General features: G+C 49.3%; 1 protein-coding gene across 1 annotated transcript in view; it reads left to right on the top strand.

Moving 5' to 3' along the window:
* The window catches only part of MN1 (MN1 proto-oncogene, transcriptional regulator), a 41,291-nt gene extending 22,974 nt beyond the window's left edge, over positions 1-18,317 (top strand). Inside the window, 1 exon segment of the mRNA XM_075769354.1 lies at positions 12,838-18,317. Coding sequence (XP_075625469.1) covers positions 12,838-13,022 — 185 coding nt within the window. The 3' untranslated portion in view covers positions 13,023-18,317.
* The last annotated feature ends 3,325 nt before the right edge of the window (positions 18,318-21,642 follow it).

Below are 21,642 nucleotides of genomic sequence, written 5' to 3' on the forward strand. Positions count from 1 at the left end.
TGAGGAGAGAGCATCGCTGCCGTGGAGGCCTTTGTCCTGGGAGCCCGGCGATTGCAGGGACCTGCCCGTCTAGCAGGACGGTCTGCGCTTCTGCACTGGCCGGACCTAGTCCAGGTTAACAGCAGTTGTCACAAACGGCTGTAGTTGCACATGGGACAGGAGTGAGCTCCGTCTCTCGAGGGCTGCTCTATGCAGAGTGACCCCGCAGCAAGGTCCCCGGGGACGCGCTGCGCTCCCGTGTGCCGGCACGTCGGTGCTCCGGCGCTCCTCAGCCCCGTCCCTCTCCCTGCTGCTCCCGGGCCCTTGCTGGGGGAGCTGGCCCTTCTGGGCGTCCCGTCCCCGAGTGCCGTGGGGCAGAGCCCACACAACCGCCAGCATAGCGGGGCGAGCTAATTGGCTGCCATTTTTTTCATTTTCCAGGGATATTGAAATTGTTGTGCGTCATAAATCATGTGAGCATATGGCTGGAAAGGGAGCACGGGCCCATATTTCAGCTTTGGGTTGAAGATGAGACTGTCCGTCCTGTGTTGTGCTGGCCCATTTTGTTGATTTACTGGCCTGTGAAACTTTAGAGTTAATTTTTCGTCAAAGCTGTGAAAGTCTGTCTACCCGTGACTTTCTTGCTTGAACAGCTGTTTGCTCCTGATTCGTCGCTATTCTGAGAATTTTGTGAAGACTCTCCACAGTGATGTGACAATTGGAAGAAAAAGATGAGCTTATATTTTTCTCGTCCTAATAGTGCCGCTTACAGACGTACCTAAGAAAGCCGGGCTTCTTTGTGTATTTTGTTGGTTTTTTTAAGGTGAATTTCTCTTGCTGCCGTTCCTCCTTCACATGGTTGTGTATTTCTTCTATCTGATGGGGTTTTTTTGCTTTTCCTTCAGATAGATTTAATTTTAAAACATGCTGTTCAAACAAACCTTGGTCCTCCATCAGATTTATGATCCCCAGCTGAATCACCATACCTTTGTGCTGCTTTATGGGATGTTTCTGAATGTGCCAAATCCATTATATGGCAACAACATTTCCATCTCTTTCTGTAGCCAAACTAAAATTTGGGGTTTACCATAATTTGGGATTTTTCTATAGCAGAAAAGACCTAGCAAGAATGTACCCAGAAAGCACATTTGGGTTGATAGCATCAGATATCAGTCTGATTTGCAAACAAATGTTTTCCAGCAGAGATTTTGACCCCTCTCTAACAAACTCAAGCTTCCTGACAATTCTGCTTTTTTAAGTTACTTTTCCTACACTCTTCAGAAGTTTTCCACGAATTATGAGGAATTTGCAAATCATGATTTGAAAACCATTGTTTTTGCAGCGTCACGCCTGTGCCCTTTGTGTTCCTCGGCACGGAGCGGGCTGAGGGGTGTCCGTCTCTGAACTCTGCAGGTGCCGTGGTGAGACCCAGCTTTGTTCCAGGGTCTCTGCTCTTGTTTTTCTCTTGCTCTACAAGGGGTGAAATTGTTTGAGCTCCGTTTGACTTAAGGGGGGCTGTTTCCCAAGGTCCCCTATTATCGGCTGCTACTTCCGAGACAATAGCCTGCAGTTGCAGGTATCCTAAAGACCAATGGGATGTATTTCAGGGTAATGTTATAAATAAATGGGATAAAAGAGCTAAAGATCCCGGATGCTGTTTTTTCTTGCTTACTGTTAGCCTTTGGTAAACTCCAGTTGTATTTTCACAAATATCCTTGAACTCGTGTGGTTTAACCCAGAGCATTAATGCACATGATCACCATTTCTTGGTGTGCAAGAGCCTCAGATGTGTGAGGCCCCTGGGAGAGATTGACTTTGCCTGTGGCAGTTTTGTATTACGGTCTCTCGTAATTGTGAGTTATAGATCGGGCAGAGGCACCTCCAGGAGCTGTGGGCAGAGCTGGGGAGGAGACGGGAGGGACTGGGGGACGGGCAGCCCCGGGACCCTCCATCCCCCGGCCCAGGATGCAGACCTGGCTTTGGGATAGGAGGACAGGGCTCCTCTTGATTTCTTTGGGAGCAAGGTGACTAAATGCATAAAAGCCTTTGGCCGGCTGTATCCAAGCCTTCGCCTCACGAGAGACCGATAATATTTCGGAGACCAATTCCTGTTTTTACACTTGGCTAACAAGTACTCATTCAATTTGCACCCTGAAACTAAGCGACCACAAACAAAGTTCTTTGAAGGGAATCTTCTTCTTTCATTCTGTTTTCACTTCATTTAAGGAAAATAGAGATTTCCATGTATAAAATGCAGGGCTTAAATATCCTACTTATTGTTGTCATTTCTATTTTTTCCCCAGCAATTATGTAGAAGCTCTTGCACAAATCTGACGAGAGAAAGCTGGAATTTACATGTTTCCTCCTCTGTTGCACTCTGTGCATAATCACCGTCTATTCATTGCCTTTCCAAACGCCGCCGTTAATACACCCACTTCCCTTGCCAGGGTGAGTGGGCATTTTCAGGCTATTTTTGGAGGCCTGCTCTGTGCCTTGAAACTCACATTAGGATGAAGGTGATGGCTGGTACTTTTGACCTGTGTGTCCTCAAGGAGAAATGAGTGGCCCCAAAACTTACTGAAGTGATACAAGGGGTTATGGAGTGAATTGATGGGTAAAGTAAATATTGCTCTTTGGGGCACATCCCCTGGCGAAGAGTCAGCTGGTGGCAACGGTGCAGTGGCAGAGCCAAGCGCAGACCAGCTTGAGCCATTTTTCGGTATTTAACATGCATCGAAAGGCTCCATCATAATGGGAAAGAACAACTTGGGGATCGATAAAACCTGGTAGCCCAGGACACCATGTGAGGCTGTCGGAGGCCGACAGCAAGCTCTCAGGGGCACGGACTGGTGGTGGCCACTTGTGTGGTGCCCGCAGGAGAGGGCAGGTCTGCAAGGCGATCCCGTGCGGGGAAATGGCAGGCATTAGTCACTGTTAATCGGCTTAGCTCCTTGTTAAATGTCAAGGTGGCAATTTAATGCAGATCATTTAAACAGCATCTTTTTTTCAATTTTAGCCTGTCCTGAAATAATACTAAACAGTGTCCAGGAGCTGATTTTAGTTAAATGAGGGCATATTGAACAATTTCGTATGACTTCTGCGCAGGCAGAAAATTCCACTCTGGATTTTCTGAAAAAGCTTTTATTTGCTCGCGCATTCTGGCTGTCGAGAGATGGATTTCACATGGGCTGGAGTTGTGCGTAAAGCTGCCATGTGATAATTTGCGTGGATATGAAATAAACTTGAAAGTATTGGGTGCAAAACCCAGCATTTCCTTACTCACCACGGATGTGTGGGTTGTTACCCTCGGTGAAAATAGGCTCAAAGCATTTAGTTAGTGCAAGTGAATGATGTACGCCAACAGGAGAGAAAACATGGGATCAGTCAGCCAATATTCACTCCTACTGTGGAGTTCTCCTTTTCATGGTAGGTGCTGGATGCAGACGTAGGGACACGGCTGAGCCAGCTGCAGCCCTTAGGAGGGAGGGTTGGGAGAAGCCGTTTGTCGCCTTCTTCCCAACGCTAGGTCTGAGTGTAAATTTGATGGAGCTGGCGGGTGGGATTTAGGCACTTAACTCCTTGCCAAGATGAGCAGAAGTGCTCGTTTTTTTGCGGGGGAGGGGAAAGGACAGGCCCTGGAAAGTAACTGAAAGCTCCCAGAGGGTTCGCTGGTCCTGGATGGCAGCGTATGAACGTCTGGAGCATTGAGTCGGCTGTGCCGGGATGGGTTGCAGTTGCAAGACTCCCATTTGTTTTCTCTTGGAAGCATCCAGAAATGGTTTGACTGTTGGTGGCAGTTGGTTCAGTTTGATTTTTAAAGCCAGTTTTCCTGACTTGGGCAGGGTTGTAGCTTCTCATACCGTGCAGGGCTTAGGAGAGCACAGTGTTGGTAATGGCACTGGGGAGCCCGACCAGCGGTTCAGAGCCGTGCGGTTGGGTTGGGTTGGACTATGGTTGAAAGTTTGGCCATCAGTAGCTCAGCTTGCAGTGGCTGTTACACACAAGCCATGGTTTCTATGCACGGGGTAAGGCAGGACTGGGCTAGCAGAAGTTGTGATGGGACCTGTTTTGCAAAAATGGTCTTTTATTGTGTGAGAACCAAAACCCCAACCTCAGCCTCTTAGCAAGGGGGGCAGGCAGAACTCGCCTCTGCGGTTTGTCTATTTTGCAGAAAAGCAAGCCGGAGGCTTAATGTGTTAAACTGAAAAGAGGAACTGGAGGTAGCCAAAAGAGAGGAAGGATATGAGTTAAAAACAGTCTGTTGTCCCCGTGGCCACCTAGCAGGGCACAGGAGCGGGTGCTGTCCCGCTTCTGGCTTCCCCCTTGGACACAGGGCTTACGTTTCTTCTCAGAGAGCTGTAGAGTTGGAAAGCAGTAATTTAACAGTAGCTTCCAGAGAAATACATAGGTGTAGGCAGTTTCACACTTTCCTGCAAAGCCATGGATGCGTGTTGCTCTCATGCTGGACAGTGGGCAGCAAAGCGGGGAACTGAACGGTGTGTTCCCCCATTCTCGTCTCCTCCTTGCAGGGTGGAGGGAACACATTTTTTAAAATAGCCATGTCGTTCTCCTCATCCACACATCGCTCATTCTGCGCCTTCAAGGTCATGCTACATGTAAGATGACTGCTGCCTTTTCCACTGATAGGGTTAGCATTTTTCCTATTTAATGATGTTTTCACCATTTTCTTCAGACTCTGGCATGTGGCTAACAGCCCGAGTTTGTCCTCAAGTGATATCCGCCCCGGCTTGCTGCTGGAGCTGTAGGGTAGGACACTGCAGTCTGACTGTAGCCCTACAGCCGTAACAACAAACCCTTAACGCTGCCGTGGTTTTGGGCAGCCTCCCTGTCGTGGTATGCACATCCTTCCATTGCTCCTGGTGAAAACAGGAGCGTGAAAAGAGGTCAAGGGAGAAAAAAGAAAAATATGTATTCGCAGCAAGCACTCTGTGTCTCCTGTTATCTAAATTCTGTGCAAGCAGTGAGTGCCGATGGAGCTCCATGCCAGCTCTGAGACCACTGAAAGCAAAATAAACATCTCTGCAGCATGGGCTGATACATGCTCCCTTTAGAATCGCAGGCACCTCCAATTAATCATGCTGTCTGTGGGGGAAGAGGCTTTGAGGATCAGAGGACCTTGCCGGACGTGATGGGCTGATGGAGGAGTGGGCATCACTCAACGTTCAGGGTTAATGGGCTGTGTTCCCATCCCGGGCGAGCGGGGACGACCGTGCCGTGCCTTGCCTTGCCTTCAGGTGAGCGGTGTCTGGTCTATATGCAGAGAGTCAAATGCTTTAATCCTGGTTTGGGGGATATATTAGTGTTGTGGGACACATTTTCAACTAAAGAGCCTTCCCTCCTTTGTGAGAAAGGCTTTCACAGTGCAGCTCAGCTGGCTGGGTCTCGGCAATAAATCTATGGGCTGACCAAGCCAAATGACTTCTTGAAATGTTAATGAGCGAGATGTGGCTGATGCCCCGGAGTTGGGGTATCTCTGCACAGCACTCCTGGTCAGCAAAGAGGAGAATCCTGATCCCTGTTTCAGCTGTGCTTGTCATTAGGGGTCATTGGTGTCAGCTGCTCATCTTAACCATGAACACTTCTGACTTCCTTTAATTTCGTTCATATTGGGGAGGGTAGCGCCTTTAAGCATATTACGGGCTTTAAAAATAGCACAGGTTACACAAAATAAATGGAGGAGTAAAATTAGAGGAAGGTTTCAGTAATGGAGCAGATGGGGCTTTTCATCGAGCGCCAGCAGAGTGCTTGGTGCTGCAGAGTCCAAAGCCGGAGACAGCCTTCGCCCCGAGACGTTTAAAGTAGAAGAGACAGATCCAGTCCGCAGTGAGGTACAGGGTGCCAGAGGTGAAGAAAACTGGAAGTGATGCAAGTTTTACGGAGAAAGCAGGTGGCAGGTGCCATGTTTGTGTTTATAAACAAATGCAAAACGTGTGCTTGCTTATACTCGCGGGTTGAGAAAATGCCTTTGTCCAGGATTTTGTCGGTGGTGCCTCGGTGAGGGAAGAGGTGGCTCAATTGTTTATCAACCTCAATGAACTAGTTGTGTTTAAAAATACAATTTTAGGAGTAAATTAATCTGTGGAGACTAGATCCAGTGTGCAGGGAAACATGAAATGTTTTCAGACCTTATTTTTCTTGAAAACTGAAAAAGATGATTCTGTAGTGTGTACAAATGCAGAGCTATGTGCCTGAACCAATATGTCAAACTGTCATGTGGGAGATTTGGTGAAAAACATCTTGTCCTAAGGGAATAATTTTAAACACTATATGTAGGTTTGCTGCCTCATAAGAGATCGTTACTCAAAGCTATTCCCTCTTACGGTAGCTCGGCCTCTGCTTAACTGGCACAGAGTGAACAGAAGCCTATTAACGCATCCTTTAAGAGCGGTTATCAGATGGTGGAGGGGAAACTGATCTCTGAACAGGGAATATAGTGGTTTTGGCCAAATCCTCTGATTTAGCCTTAACAAGATCAGTGGCAATCCAGGGGCTTCACGCTCGGCTGGCCATCGAGGGCGGCGGCGGTGGGGCTGTGCTGTGCCGGGCGGCCGGACCCTGGGCAGTGCGGGCGGCTGAGGCTTTGTCAGAGCCAGTGAAGAAGTGTAAGGGACGAGCCCTGCGGCGAGGAGCCGTTCCAGGGATCTTCACCTCCTGTTTGTCACTTCAATCTCACAGGAACGCTGAAACGTGGAGTGGAACCCATTCCCAACCAGACCCCTACCAGACTGTGGCTGCGCTCTCACTCCTGCTCGTCCCTGCCTCCCGCTCCTTTTGGTGGTGGTGGTTTTGGCAAAAATGAGAGGAATGGCATGAGTGGCACCTGAAGAGCAGCATAAACTCCCGGTGCCTCTGTGTAGCATCCACGGTTGCCTTGACTACACACCATCCCTCCCTCGATTAATCCCCACGCTCACAAGACGATGCATATAATGCGTGCTAGCGTTGTAGGTGAACTCGTTTTTAATGGGATTAAATTACCTAAAAATCGGGACACAGCTGGGTTTGCATAGTGTTTGGTGGGGCCGTCACAGTTAAGAGAACATGTTTATTTTTAAAAAAAATGCATAAGGAGTTGCTACATGAGGGAAGAGGCTTTACATAGCAGCTTAACGTGGGCTAAGAAAGGAGGGAGTGAGAAGGAAGCTGGAGGGAATGGAAGTGTGTAGACATGGTGTCTTCGGGAGTGAGGAGAGCGTCAGGATCTAATCTTGCTGGAGAGAAATGTGTTTTTCCTAGGCTCATGTGAAAAGCACTCTGCAGCGTGTGCATTGAATTTTTTGGTGGAGCAGAACTCCTCCGTCGCAGCTGCGGGCTGCCAGGGGAGGCCCGGCTCCTGTGCTAGTTACCGTGCTGCCATTAACGCTGTGTAAACAAACAAACAAACAAGCAGCAACCTTTTATTTTCTGAAGGCGTGCATGCCTTTGCAGAGTGGAGCAGGACGGAAGAGCAGCTTCCTAAGCGCGCGGGGTCGGAGCAGAGGATACGGGCACGGGAGAGGCTGGGTGAGTCTGTCACGGGCTGTGCTTTTCTGTCTGTTAGCTGGTTTGTTTGGGACTTAACCTTTGGAATGTGTTCGTGTGGGTAAAACCTGTTCAAAAGCTTCATGTGCTGCTTTTACCTAAAAGCAAACTTTAATATTATTTTTCAAAAAAGCTTTTTTTAGTCTTTTGGGAATGTGAAGCTGTGTACGCATCTGCCTCTGGAAGGAGAGCAGCCTGGAGGTCTTGTCCCACCTGCTTGATACAATTCTTACCGTTGCTCGTGTATGTTGTTGTAACTGATGAATGTTACCAAACTATTCAGACAAGGCTTTAGAATATTTACCTAAAATGTACAGTTTGAACTGCAATAAACAAACTTGCTGGAATATTGGCTGAACACAAGCATGTAAGGGCTGTGAAAATGGCCGGACTTAATTCGCTTTCATGTTCCAATGAATGTTTGCAAATATTTCCTTGCCGTAGCCACCCTGCTCTTCCAGATGTTGTGGCTGGCTCTTGGAAGTGCCTGTGTGCAAGCTGAGCTAATATTAATCAAACCTCATGTTAACTTCCAGGGCGTTCAGCGATTATTGCAGGAATTTTCTCTGCTGTGAACAATTTTGCACAGTTGGCTGGGATACACAGTGGTGGGTTGTCCTTGTCCTTATCCTCCTTGAAATACAGAGTATGAGTCGCTGCTCTGGACAGGACAATGGTAGGACCTGTTATAGTCAAGGTAAACGGAAGAAATAGTTTCCAGCGCTAGAAATTTAAGCTTGATCCATGCAGTAACTGGCTTTTGGGACCAGCACGACTTCACCCAGTCGCAGTGTGTGAGAAGGTGCTGCCGCCGACGGGCGGGCGGGCACCGGGTGCCCCAGAGGAACCAAATCCCGCTGCGGCCGCAGGCAGCTCGGTGGCTTTTGCTCTGCAGGTGACTGTCCTCCCTGGCTTAACACCCACCATGGCGTGCCCGAGACGCGGAGGCTGCCGCGGCCAGGACGTGCGCTAACCACAGCCTCTTGGGGTGAAGATACCATCACGGTTCAGCCATGGGCAGACTCCTGCTGGTCTTTGGTCACTTCACTGCTTTGAGTTTCATGCCTTCTATGTGAACACGTTGTGTGCTTACACGTGATGTTTCATCCCTTATCTCTACTTCAACATTTGCTGTTTTCAAGCAGCACAGGCTATCCTGCGAACCGGGTAGTTTTACTTGCATCTGTCCCAGGTTCTGTTGTGTCACGTCCTTCGGTTTGGAGAGGAAGTCTCCACCCAGACCATTTTGAGATCTTGGGTATGGAGGATGGCTCTTATTACAAGGGTATTGCTTTTATTAATAACACTTACAAGTTTCTTGCAGTAGCTGCTAATAGAGGCAGTTGTGCAGTTTAAACGTAATTTGTTTGAAAATTCCTTGCTTTCAGTTAGGCGTACCTCATGACTGACAGTGATTTATCTGAAACTTGGCAACTGCGAGGCAATGACGTGATGACACCATCTTGCATTACCTGACTAATTTTAACCTGCTGAGTCCCGTCAGTCTCTACTAACACCACCCCTCAGGACTGCGTGTGCCGCAGAGGGTGGGTGCTGGGGCACTGCTGGTTTGCAGGAGGCAGAGAGACAGCGAGGAAGGCTGGGGAAACAGATCTGCTAGGAGAGTACGACTGTTTTGGGCAAGTATAAGGCAGTGCCTTGTGCTTAAGAACATCGTTCTCATCAGGCGGATCAGCACAAATTTCATTTTTTAATACAAAGGGATTTTTTTAGAAAAGCATCATAGCTTTATCAAGACAGAAATACTGGAAGAAAATAAATTGCACCGAATATTTCCCTCCAGATTGGCTTTGAGAACACTTGTGCCAATGGAAGCCTTACTGCAAGCTCTCATCCTCTTTTTGTTTTGGACTTGAATGCATAATTTTCTGTGCTCTTAACAATAGATCAAGAGAGCTTGAGCTCCCACACAGTGGTGTTGAGTTAGGCATCATGTGGGCACTGGCAATCGGTATTAACTTCACAAACTTAGGATCAGGTCCTGCTCACCTTGTTTACTTGGGTTTTCCTTGAATCCCGTTCATCACTGCGGGACAGATTTTGCATGGATTCCTTTATCAGTAGTTCGCTGATGAATTTTATCCACAGCAAATGTTTTAGAAATAATTTGCTGATTTACAAGTAAATAAGCCTTGTTTATCCTTTAGATGCCTGTGGCGTATGAACTTAATGATTGGCTGAGGACCTGATCCGTGCTGGGTGTCGGGGGTGTCTGCACGGCCGGTGCAGACGTCGCTGCCAGCACAGTGCAGTGGAGCTCCAGCTCTGATCCCGGCCGGGCGCACGGCGCAGGGTCCCGCTCTGGGAACGCGCTGCCTCTGCCCCTTCCATGGGTGTCCCTGTGTCCTCAGGCCAGAGGTCGGTACCCTGGAGCCCTGCAGTAAATGCTCCTTGCAGAAACGCCACGGAGATCCCTGGGCCCCTCGTGACAGCCGTTCAGCAATGGGACTCTTTCCTCTTTCTCTGCAGCAGAGGAAGAAAACTGCTGTCACTGAGACTAATCTCAAGGCGCTGGCTTTTCCTGTACCGAGGCCAGCATGTCCTGTACAGTCAGGGAGTCCTAAGAATAAAAAAATAATGGGAACTGTGTGCATTGTAAGGGATGCGAGCAAATACAAATAAGAAAAACATTTCCCTTTCTCAATTCTCTGCATTCCCATTTGAATTTTAAACATTTTTTAAATAACAAGTTATTCAGGTATATTTGCATTCAGGGTACTAAGTTGAAATTGAACACTTCATCAAATAGCGTTTGTTTAGGGAGTCTTGGTTTTGCCCTGTGATTTTCCCAAAGCAGCACCATAATGTCAGCTTGGGGTTCACCGGTCTGCGCTACCGCAGCTGCTGGCCCTGTGCTGCTGGAGCTGTCTGCGCTGTTCCCTGCCCCGTGCGCGGCTGCCATGGGACCAGCTCCGCAGCACGGATGTGCCCCCTGTGTCAAGGCCCGAGGAGGAAACACTCCCCCGGGGAGGTAAAACCCCTCGTTGTTCTTCAGAGGCAGGTGCAGACTGTGCAGGGGAGGGAGAGGGTCTGGGGTGTGATGAGGCTGGGGGGTAGCAGGAAAGGAGGGTAAGCGTTCCAGCGTTGGAGCAAAGGCAGGCTGCACTAGTGCCGCCTCTGCCTGCTCAAACTGTGCGTTTGGGTATTACACAGCGAACGCTCTGTGGTTCAGCTCTGCTCCTCAGTGCTGCATGTTTATCAAAACTGACTAAAAAAACCCAGTGTCGACTACGGGGGACTGTAATCCACTTAGGAGTTTAGAGACCGTGAGTATCTTTGACCTGCTGATACTGGATGCGTTGTTCGAGCAGTGAGTGAGGGTATCCTACAGAAGTGCAAACCCAGAGCACAGCTCTGCTAGACCGAGGTGTGTAACGGAGCTTTGTCTTGCTTTTGCCCGTGGTTGCACTAATACAGCGCATGGCTGAGCAGGCAGCAGCACTGCTCTGGAGCCACGGTCCTTCTCCCATCATTTGTAGCATCGTGTCCCCAGGTTCTAATTAGTTTCTCTGTATGGTGTTATGATACTGGTTTGAATGTGAGCATCTCTGACATTCTATAATCAAGCATTAAAAACATTTTCCAGTTTAAATCAGGGACTTCCAGACTAGTTTAAGATTATATTTTTTTAGTATCACTGTGATTGTGTAACAAACTCTCCGGTTCCCCTTTTGTATCTGGTGTAGTGGCTGGTTAAGTGAAACAAATGCACCTTGCCCCTAAGTGTGGTAAACCCACACTGCTCGGCTTTGTGGGACATCAGAAAGATGAAGAAAAGCCTTAAGGAGGTCAAAGATTCACAGCCATTTTTTGGCACGTGGCACACTGCAGCATCACCCTCAGCCCTGCGCGACGGGAACTCTCGGGGTCTGTCAGAGACGTTACGGTCCCCGCGTTAGCTGGTGCTGCAGCGCGTCTGCTCTTGCCGCTTGCGCTCTGGGTGGATACGAACGAAATGGTGGATGAGAGGAAATGCAGGCTGCCTGTCAAGATGTTGTTGGCTTTTTTGTCTTGCATCGTTCCTCTATTTACTCACTGATTTTACCCCACAAAAAGCCCTCCTTCCAGGGCTGGGGGGACTGTCTGCATCTGCTCGGGCGTCCTCCCTGGCAGAAGCAGCGGCGTTCCCGGGGGTGCGTTATCTCCAAGAGGGTTTTCTGTGTTCCGGGGCTGGCTCCTGGGGAGAGGGGAGCAAGCCCCAGCCTGCGCCGGCCGCCGGGCTGCCCAGCCCCAGCCAGGGTGAGGAAGAGCCGCTGCCTGGCTGTTTCAGAGGCTCCGTCAGAAGGAGCCCGTGGCGGGGCTGGTGAGGAAGTGAGGATTTACCGGGTGAGGGCTGAAGTGTGTGTGTGTGGGGCTTGTCTTTGGGCTTTTTGTGGTGATTGGACTACGAGCAGTGGAGGAGAACTAAAGAAGTCATTGATTTCAGCAAGGAAGAAGGTGATGACAGAAAGGTGTCCCCGGCTGTGCCAGACAGGGAGAGGACATGTGCACCAAGGCAAATTTTGAAGATGAGAAAAATATATTTGCAACAGATTGCTTGAAAGTAATAAGAATGGAAGCAAGGAAAAGTCATGGGGTGACAGTGGGAATGAGCCATGAGTACATGCCAGTATACTTTGGAAGGAACAATTCTAGCTACTCTTCATATTAACTGTAAAATCCAGAGGAAAAAGGCCCGGGACATCATTTAGGTTGTTTCAGTGATTAACAGAAATTAATGGTGGCTAAAGATCATACAAAGTCCTAAAATGAAGAAATTATTAGAAAAGTGTTATTGTGGTGCTCCTTAAAAGAGATGAACAGGGAGACCTGTGCTGCCTGTAAGAGACTGACGATGGGAATGACCTGGAGGACACGGAGGGTTTGGGGCTGTTTTCCTGCTTGGGGAGGTTTCAGTATCGATTTCAGCTAGCGGAGGGTGCAAGAGGAGTGAAAACTCCCAATTGTGCTGCGATCCAGGACATACATAATCAGTCGTGTATACATCCTCAACGTTCAAATGTATTGCTGGTTTACTTTAAAACAAGTGCATGTGAAAGAGAATATTTTTGGTGTTTCTCTGGCACGGTGAAAAATCATCTGGAGAAGCTTGCTGTGGGGTGGGCAGAGGGAGCTGTGCCAGCGGTGGGCATGCCGGGGGATGCCGGGGGTGCAGGAGCTGGGGCGCGGGCCGGCAGGGCAGAGGCGGGTGCGGAGACACGGGGCCATCCCTGCTGCCGTGTGCCGCCGGCTGTGCGAGGTGATGGGGTTGCATTGCACGGTTCTCCTAACGCTCTCTCTGTGAACCCTTTCCAGCCCACGACCTTCCCCCGAGCAAGACCTCGGCCACGGCGCAGACCGGCAGCCACCTGCAGTGCCTCTCGGTCCACTGCACGGACGACGTGGGCGAGGCGAAGGGCCGGACTGCGGTGCCGACGTGGAGGTCCCTGCACTCGGACATCTCCAACAGATTTGGGACTTTTGTGGCCGCCCTGACTTGAACAAAAGAAATTATTTTTTTTCTCTTTTTAATTTCAAAAGGCCGCTACTGCTAGGTGGACTATTTTTCTAGGTTGGTACCTGCTTAGTGGCATATGGACTGGAAAGGGTTAATTTAAAGTAAACCTCAACTTTTTTTTAATCTTCTGCCACAGTATGTTACCAGTGTTAACCCTTCTGCAGTTAGCACACTTTTGCTTAAGATTTTCCTGCTAGACCACTTTTTCCCATTATTCTGTAACCTTGGCATACATTTATAGATGAGGCCTTTTCTTTTTTCATCTCAGCGTATGTCCAAGTCACGTATGTCATAATAAGACAAAGATCATCCTCCTCCTCTTCTTCCTCATTTGCTTTGTTTTACTTTTTTTTTTGTTTGTTTGTTTTGTTTTGTTTTGCTTTGTTCAGTGCTTATTACAATGGTGATCCTGAAGAACAGCAGTTCAGGAATAAACGCCGGTTAAAGTGAAATGGTCATCATTATATTATATATTATATTGACACCCAGCTTTTGCCAGTCACATACAAACCAAACAGTTAATGCTCTGTTGAATATTCAGGCAACGAGCCTGCCCTTTCCTGAGAAAATGATGTTCTGTTGCTAATAACGTTCAGCCTCGTTTGCTCTCCGCCTCCCCCTGCGAGGCAAGGACGCTCGTTCCTGTATTTACTCTGGTGAAGCCCAGAGACGGAGCTCTGTCATGAACGGGCCAGTTCAGACACAGCCGGGGAAGGTAGAGAGGTGTTTTTCTAAATAAGTCTAACAGGAAGTTTATTTAACAGCTCAGAGTCATTATCTCCTCCACTGAAGGCCCGGGCTCCTCTCTGCTCGCGAGGCGGAGCGGGGGCTGCTCCCCAGCATGGCTGCAGCCTCCTGGTCCTGGTGATGCTCCATGGTTCCCACTTTATCACCGCTGGAGGAAAAAATCCCCTGGAGCCTCCTGCGTGCGCTGTCCCGCAGCACCGTGTCCCGGCACGGCTGTGGCTGGTGTCGCCCGAGCCCCGCCTGCCAGGCGGCACTGCCCCACTCTGCCCGTTTTTCACCCGGTTTTAGCTGAAGGAAGATGCTGTTGATGGGAGCAGGACGCAGCATCCTGTGCACGCATCCGTGGGGCGCCCAGGCTTCTGCCGCAGCCGTCTTGGTGCAGTGGCAGCGGTCGGGGGACGGCCCGAGCAGGGGCGAACAGGGGGCTGTATGCCCATAGTCAGCGTTTCCTAATCTGCCAGGGCAGGGACACCCCGTGTTAGAACCCCCAAACTCATTGGAGGCCCCGTTTTTGCCATGCAGTGAAGAACAGTATTACTAGATGCACACAATAAAAGGAAAACCATACTTTCCTGCTCGTGATAGATAATACTCATTCCAGAAGAAAGTTGGAAGCAAACCAGATAAAAAACACGACTGACACAATGATCCGACCCTCCTGTGGTTTTACGTAACTGTCCGTTATTTGTGTCTGCTCTGTGTACGGGGAGTGTGAGCCGTCCTGCCTCGCTCAGGCCAGCTCGCTTTCCTCTGCTCCCTGAAGCTTAATAACATCACTGGAGATTTAGGTTTTAGCTGTGAAATAAAGGTCGGCCTCTCTAGGGTTATTTATTACTTCTGTCATGAATTCGCAAAATGTGTCCCTCCTCAAGGGATGGAGTTTGAAGACTGCTTTGTATTTTATCTTCGATGATTGTGCTGGGCCTTGAATTATTTTGAAGTAATGTTCTCAGTAGACACCAATGGAGAGGGAATTCTGCCTAAAATGCCAATGGCGCGGGGTGGCCTGAAATCCTCGCTCTCGGTCATAACGTGGCTTCAGAGAGACTCGCAGTGTTTGGAAATGTTAGTGGAATGTGCTCTTATTAACCATGCATGGATTGATTTCCTCTTACGGGTCTGGTTATCTTGACTTTAGATAAATTTGGGAGCTTTGAACCTTGATTTTCAATATTTTTTTTACTTTGTATTGAAGCTGGAGCTGCCACGAGGATGAGGATTTTTGCCCATCCTGGAGCAACTGGCTGTGGAGCTGCCTCACCTCACGCCTGCTTGATTTGGAACAAAAAGATTTTGTACCTTCTGTAGGTGCGTGTGCTACTGAAAGCTCAGAGCTGTCCCCTGTCCCTGCAATAAAATATCACCGTCCCCAGTAAAACATCTCCTGGTAGAATGATAATTGTCAGCCCTCACTCTGGAAGATGCCTCTTTGCCTGTGATTTCTTAAGTCCCAGTTCACCCAAATACGTGTTTAACTTTTAAATTTTTACGTGTTTAACTTAAAATCCTGTCTAGCAAAGCACTTGGGGGCTGCTGAGCTGAGGAGGGTTCTGTGTGCCGGGGCGAGCCGTGGTGGGTTTGGTCCGCGGCTCCCACCCCATCCTGGCAGCTCCTGCCGGGAGTAACCCCAGCGAAACACATGCCTGGACACATGATACCGCGTTTCAGCACTTAGAGCTGAACGTTTAGGAAGAGTTCATGGTCTGGTGGCATTCCTGTACAGGAGTGCAGCCCCGGTGGCTTACTGCTTTGTTTTTAGTTTTTCCTGCTGCATTCAAGAGAACAGGTTTTTCAGGCTTCCTGAGGTCAGGGATGCACACCCTGTGCTACCGGGAAGAGACCTTTCAGTGAGCACTGCATCAAACATTTCAGATCGCTTTTAAAGAGAAATCCTCCTTTAAGTAGAAACGCAGTGCCTCCGTTGGTCTCACCCGCCCTTTTCTTCTGGTTTGCTCTCTGCAGCTTGTGCTTCTCTCCTGGAGTTGTTCTCATCCCCCCGGGACTTTCTATTTCGCTTGCTCATAGAAACACAAAGTAGAAGCAATTCTTTATAAACCAGTGGAATCCTAACAGTTTTAAATCCTGTGAAATGAGGAGGACGGGCTATACTGAAGCCAGGGGACGTGCCTTCAGGTGCCGAGCTGTACGGCGTGGAAGTGCAGGAGCTGTGGGTCTGCTCCCGCACGGCCGGCACTGCGGGGCCCGTGCGGTGGGCGCAGTGGGAGGATGGGATTTCTAGACAGCGAGGAGTTAGAAACAGTGTTGACCACCTTCTGGGCCTTATGTCCATGTGGTTTTGCTGAGTAACATGGTCAGTCCTTTTGCTAACCTCCTACCCATTCGATCTTGCTTAATTTCAGTGACTTAATCAACTGAGCAAAAGGAGACGATGCAAGCTCTACTCGGGGCAGGTGTTAGCAACGCCAGGACCAACCTGCGCTTTCATGGTTTCTTTGCTTTTTGCCAAAGATCAGAACAGAAACGGTACTTATGAGTGACCGGGACAAGCATCGCTTTGTGCTCATAACCTGTTGTGTTTGGTACTGACAGCACATGCAGGAGGCTACAGCTTTGTCACAAAGCTTGCGTTGCCTGCGGTAATTTCATTATACTTATTTTCTCCATTAATTCGACACTGACCGCACTGAAATTGTTTTTACCATACATAAAATATCATCATAGCCCTACATGGTAATAATTGAGCTGATTTAATTTTGTTAACAATAATACTTCCAACCGAAGCATGTTTGAAAGCTGTAGGTAAAAGTCTGTTGTGCAAGAGGTAAGTTGCACTCTTTTGTGGAGAGGGAAACTGAGGCACAGACAGCGCCCACCCGAGCTGGGTCGAAGGCACGTCAGTGACAGAGCTGGGCTGTGCCCGAGGTCTGGCCTCCGCTCGCGGCCCTCCTTGCTGAGCCGCACGGCTCGAGGCTTGCTTCCTTCAGAGGATGAGCCAGTGCAACAGGGAGTGATGTTTTATGAGCTACGTGTTCCCCAAATGTCCGGGTGAAGCTAGAATGACATCAGCTCGCACCTGCTTGTCCTGCGGGGCTTCCAGACGGGGGACGTGGCACCGAGAAGTCCAAGACCTGGGGTAAATGTGCCATTAAGATATGCACGATCTTTGCTTTGTATTACGAACAACGGCTGAAATGCAGCTTGGCGTTTGTCTTGGAGGCTTCTCCCTGCCTTGCCTGGCGTTCGGGTTCTGCCGCGCAGCCCCCCGGTGCCGGGCGGGGGGAGCCTGGCCATCGCTGACCTCCCGACCAGCTCGCCGACTCCTTTGGTATTTGTTAAAAGAAACTCTGCACTTAGTCTTCAAGGTGAAATGTAGTAGCAAACTGAGCAAAAATCTCTCTGGCATTTAAATTGGGAGGAGTGATAAAATATCTGTTTGTCAAAAAAAGAAGAGAATAGGCCTTATTTATTAAATACTCTTGGGAGTTTTCTCCAGATCACTTTTTCCTAGGGTTACTATTTCTCTGCTATTCTAGCTCGGTTGTTCAAGCATCAGTGAGAGAAGGGTTAGACTCATTTAGTTATGGTGACTCTCATCAAATAGGTAAGGATTTTGTTGTGTGTTAGGGTGGAAGGGGACGAGCATCAGAATTGTGATGTCATCTGGGTCATTTAGGGAGCTCTTTCACATCTGTATGTCCACGTGGTCATCCTGAGGCTGGCTGGCCTTCCCAAAGCAGGACTCGGTGTGCGGCACCGGCGGGAAGGCACACTGCTCACACGTTGGTACGGAGGGAAGGGGCAAGGTGAGCACCGGTCAGCAGAACGCGCCGGGAGGGCGGGAGGCGGTGGGGGGGTGGGGGAACGCAGACAGAAACAAAACTGGTAAATTTTGGTTATTTTTGTTAAGCTGCAGTGTAAGGTTTTCTCAACTACTAGATTCACAGCTGTTCAATGGATGGTGTGTAAGAGCATAACCCATTTTTATAGAATTGTTTCTCCTTTATTGCTTAAGGCTAATGGAGGAAATAGTCTAATTTTGTCTTAGAAATTCTCTATTAAAATTGTTGGTTTGAGTCCATCCGCTCATAGATTCTGACTGATGAAACTGCAGGCTGTGATTTCCGGCAGTTATAACTTTATCACTATTCACTACCCAAGAATATTACAGCTTTAAAACAGCCTTAAGCAAAAGGATGTTATTTCTTTGTACTAAATTTGGTTCATGGAAAAGAAAAAAAAAAACTCAAAACACTGGTAATCCGTACTGCATAGCAAACTCTTCTGAAAAATGTTATTGCACATGTAAAATATGAAAACTTGACTCTGCTGTGTGTTAGGCAATCCTGTAATCTTTTTTTTTTTTTTTTTTTCTGATTCTTGTTAAATTCATTTCTTAAAAGCTTGGTTGGAAGACTGTGACAATAGCTCATGAAATTGAGTGTTATTTTTCTTTCTTTTTTTTAAATATGTAAAGTGCAGTCTTCTGTATTCATGCATATTGTACATATCTGTATATGTTTTACTGAGCAACTAAATAACAATAAATATGATGTTAATGGTGGCTATTGTATATTTCGTGCCATGTTTGTTAATTTTTATAGTGAGCCTTTTTTCCCAAGCTGTGAAGAAATGAAACGCTACTGTTCACGTACAGGTAAGCCCCGGGCCTCGCGATGGTGGGTGCAAATGTCGCCCGTGCTCTGGGGCAGCCCTCGTTGACGACTGGCGTTGCTGCCCGGTGGGCTGCAGCAGGGCGCGGGGAGGAGGTTTGTTCCGGCCGGCTGGTTCCCCCGGCCCGGCAGCTCCTGGCGCAGCCCCGCAGCCGGGTCCAGCCCCTCGCCCCCGGTTCAGACGGTGACGGACACGGGGATCGCGAAGGTTGGAACTCAGAGACGTCTCTTTAGCTAAAGTCATTTCTCCTCTGATACAACAGACGGCAAATCCGTGAGGTTTGCTCAGCTGCCCCGTCGGTAGTAAACGGGGCTCCATGAGGAAAAGGAACTCCCCGGGAGCAGCAGCTGAGTTTTGAGGAGGCTCCTCCCCAGGTTCGGGGGATCCTGGTACAAGAGGAGGTTCCTCCTGGCCTTATTGTAAGCCGGAGTGCTGGATCTTCCCCAGCGCTTCATCTGGCAAGAGTTTTGAGCTGAGTTCTGTGAATAAAAAGTAACCGGGCTAGAGGTCTTACCAAGATTCTTAAAAATCCCTTCATCTCTGTTACTCAAATTTCACACTCTTAATCCTTTCACATTCCTGTGAGTTTTCCAAGGAGTCCTTCAGGAGAAATGTCGCACGGTGTTTCACAAAGGAAAAAAAAAAGCGCAATAGCCCAGGCGATATTCAAACACATAGTTTTTGAACTGAAGAAACGACCTTCCATATCTTTCGTACTCGCAGGAAACACAGAAGCGGTGCTCAGCCTCTCGTGGTTGTTTCCATCTGCTCAGCGTGCGCGGAGGTGCAGACGGCTGCACGGCGCTTGCAGCACAGCACCGCACGCTCGGGCATGCAGCGTAACAGGACGAGCCGCCGTGTCTCCCACGCAGCCGGCGAGCTGTGCCCGCGCCGCGGCAGCGTTTATGCTGAATTAGGTATCTAGTAACTCGTACGTAATGCATCAAAACGTAAATAAAGTACCAAGACATCGTATTCCAGCCAATCCCTCTACTTGTTGTGTAACCCTGAAAGCACAAATGGCAAAATGAAACTGTTCTGAAAGCCATTTCAAGTCAGCTGAGGGAGAAAGCTTTGCTTAATTTTCAAACCATGCTTTCAAGGCTCTCGAAGGGACAAAGCGATGCACGGCAGAGGCAGCGAGCTGCTTGGGAGACCTGAGCTCACCTCTCCTGCTGTTGGCTCGGGGTAGCTGTAGCAGACAGAAAATTATTAACTTTGGCTACAAAATGCTATTTTGTTTCAAAATGTTCTCTCTTAGTCAATCTAGTAATTATATGTGGATACTTTGTAACTCTTAAGTTTAAAAATAAATGACTTGCTTACTTTTTTCTGTATGTGAGCCTTCTGAGAAGTGAATCTCCTGTTTTCACAGCTTTCTGCTCCTTGCTGTGTAAGTAGTGTGCATGTCTTTCCCCGACTTTCAGCTCAAAACTATTTAAATTGAATTTTTAATTTTAGTTTTGGGTTTTTTTTTAATTTGGACTTCTTTTTGATCCTGAGACTTCTTTTTGATCCTGAGACAGAAATCTAAGCCGCGTTCCTGGCAGCCGTGCAGTTCCTTCTTGGCAGTGGAAGCCCACAGAAGATGAGACCTTCCTCTCGCCCCGTGCAGCCGCCTGTTCCCCTGCGGGGCCGGTGCCCGGTTTGGTGGCAGGGAGCTGCTGGTCTTCCTCGGCTCCCCACCTCTCTCCAGCCCACCCCGAGAGCCACTTGTGGGACGATGATCCCATGCGTGGAGACCGTTAGGACCCTCTCAGCTGCTGGGTGCTGGAGACGTTCGGTGCAGCTTCAGTCTTGGACACTTTGCCCAAATGCTGCCTCGGGATTCTCCGGGCCGTTCTGCTCCCCTCGCGTGCCCTCTCTCCTTTGCAGCATTTCTCTTTCTCCTTTTGTCACTCACGGCTCTGGAGCTTGTCCGGTGGGGTCGGACCTTCCTGCAGCTCGACCGTGGCCGGAGCCGCCTCGGTGCTGCCTGGCACCGGCGGGGCGGTGGGAGCGGCCGCTGTGGGCAGCTCCTGGAGCCTGTCCCCCCCCCGCACGATGCAGCGCTGTTCCTCTTACTGCCCCAGTTATTCCAGTCAAACTGGCCACGAGCTCTGCTAATAATTGGATTCACGCAGCTCCTCCGGTGAGTGATGGCCGTTTCTCAACAGCCAGATCTCCTTCCGTGCAAAGGCTCCTTTTGCTGCTACCAGCAGGCAGAGCTGCCCCTCCTGCACCAGCCGCGCTCCTCTCCGAGCCCCTGGCTCCAAAAAGCCAGCATGAGCTCACTGTTCGCTGTGCATCACGTTAACAGATTAAAATAAACTGACTGATCTTTGATTTCCTGCTCTTTGCGTTGCCTTTACTTGTTGTCTGGTAACGTTCGTGACCTCTGGTGATGCTGGCAGGGTGCTTGCTTACCCCAAACACTTACCTTCGTGCCCGGTCCTCTGTGCTCAGAAGCTCATTTCTGGTCTGGGTCAGTGTTAAGCAGGGATTATAGTTTATTAACTAAAGAAAAGCAAGTAGTTGGTCGGAGAGCTTTTGTAGTTCTTGCTCTCCTCATCGTTGTTCCCTGTGCCCTGAGACTGTGCTGAGAGTCGAAATCTGGCTGTAGCCGTGTCTCTTTTCCCAAGCCATTTAACTGATTTAATTATGTCCTTTGAGTTATTTTCTGCACGAGGCTTCGGCATTCCTGTCACAGAGGAGACCCTATAAATATGTATTGTATGTTCAGCAGGCAGGGATCCACCGGCAGCGCAGCTGGATCCCGTGTGCCAAGATCTGCCTGGCCCCTCCGCAGCCGGCCGGGAACGCGCGTCGCCGTGCGGCAGCCTGGGCAGCTCTGCCGCTGCATTGTCACACGCGTGTTTTTCAGCGGGTGGCTGTGAGCGTGGCACAGCTCTCGGCACGGCTCTTGGACTGGTTTGCCCGTGAGGCGTTGGAAGCCGTCTGCCTGTGGAGCCTCCCCTCCAAACCTCTCGGGCCGCAGCAGGAACACGCGTGTCCGAGCCAGGGCAGAGCCGCATGCAGCGAAGATGGGCAGAAACGCGTGCTGCGTGGCTATTTGTGGGCTTCTGGGGGTGACCCCCAGGGCCATTTGTAGCCCTTTCCCAGGTTGTTGTATGTGCTAGCTGCTTACAGACTGCTGCTGGTTTTAATGAAAGTATGGCAGAAGGCATCGCTTTCCCTGCAACTCCAAGTAAATAAACACAGGAATGAAAATTTGGGTCAATGGC

This window comes from Balearica regulorum, chromosome 17 (assembly GCF_011004875.1).
Source record: "Balearica regulorum gibbericeps isolate bBalReg1 chromosome 17, bBalReg1.pri, whole genome shotgun sequence".
Classification (NCBI taxonomy): domain Eukaryota; kingdom Metazoa; phylum Chordata; class Aves; order Gruiformes; family Gruidae; genus Balearica; species Balearica regulorum.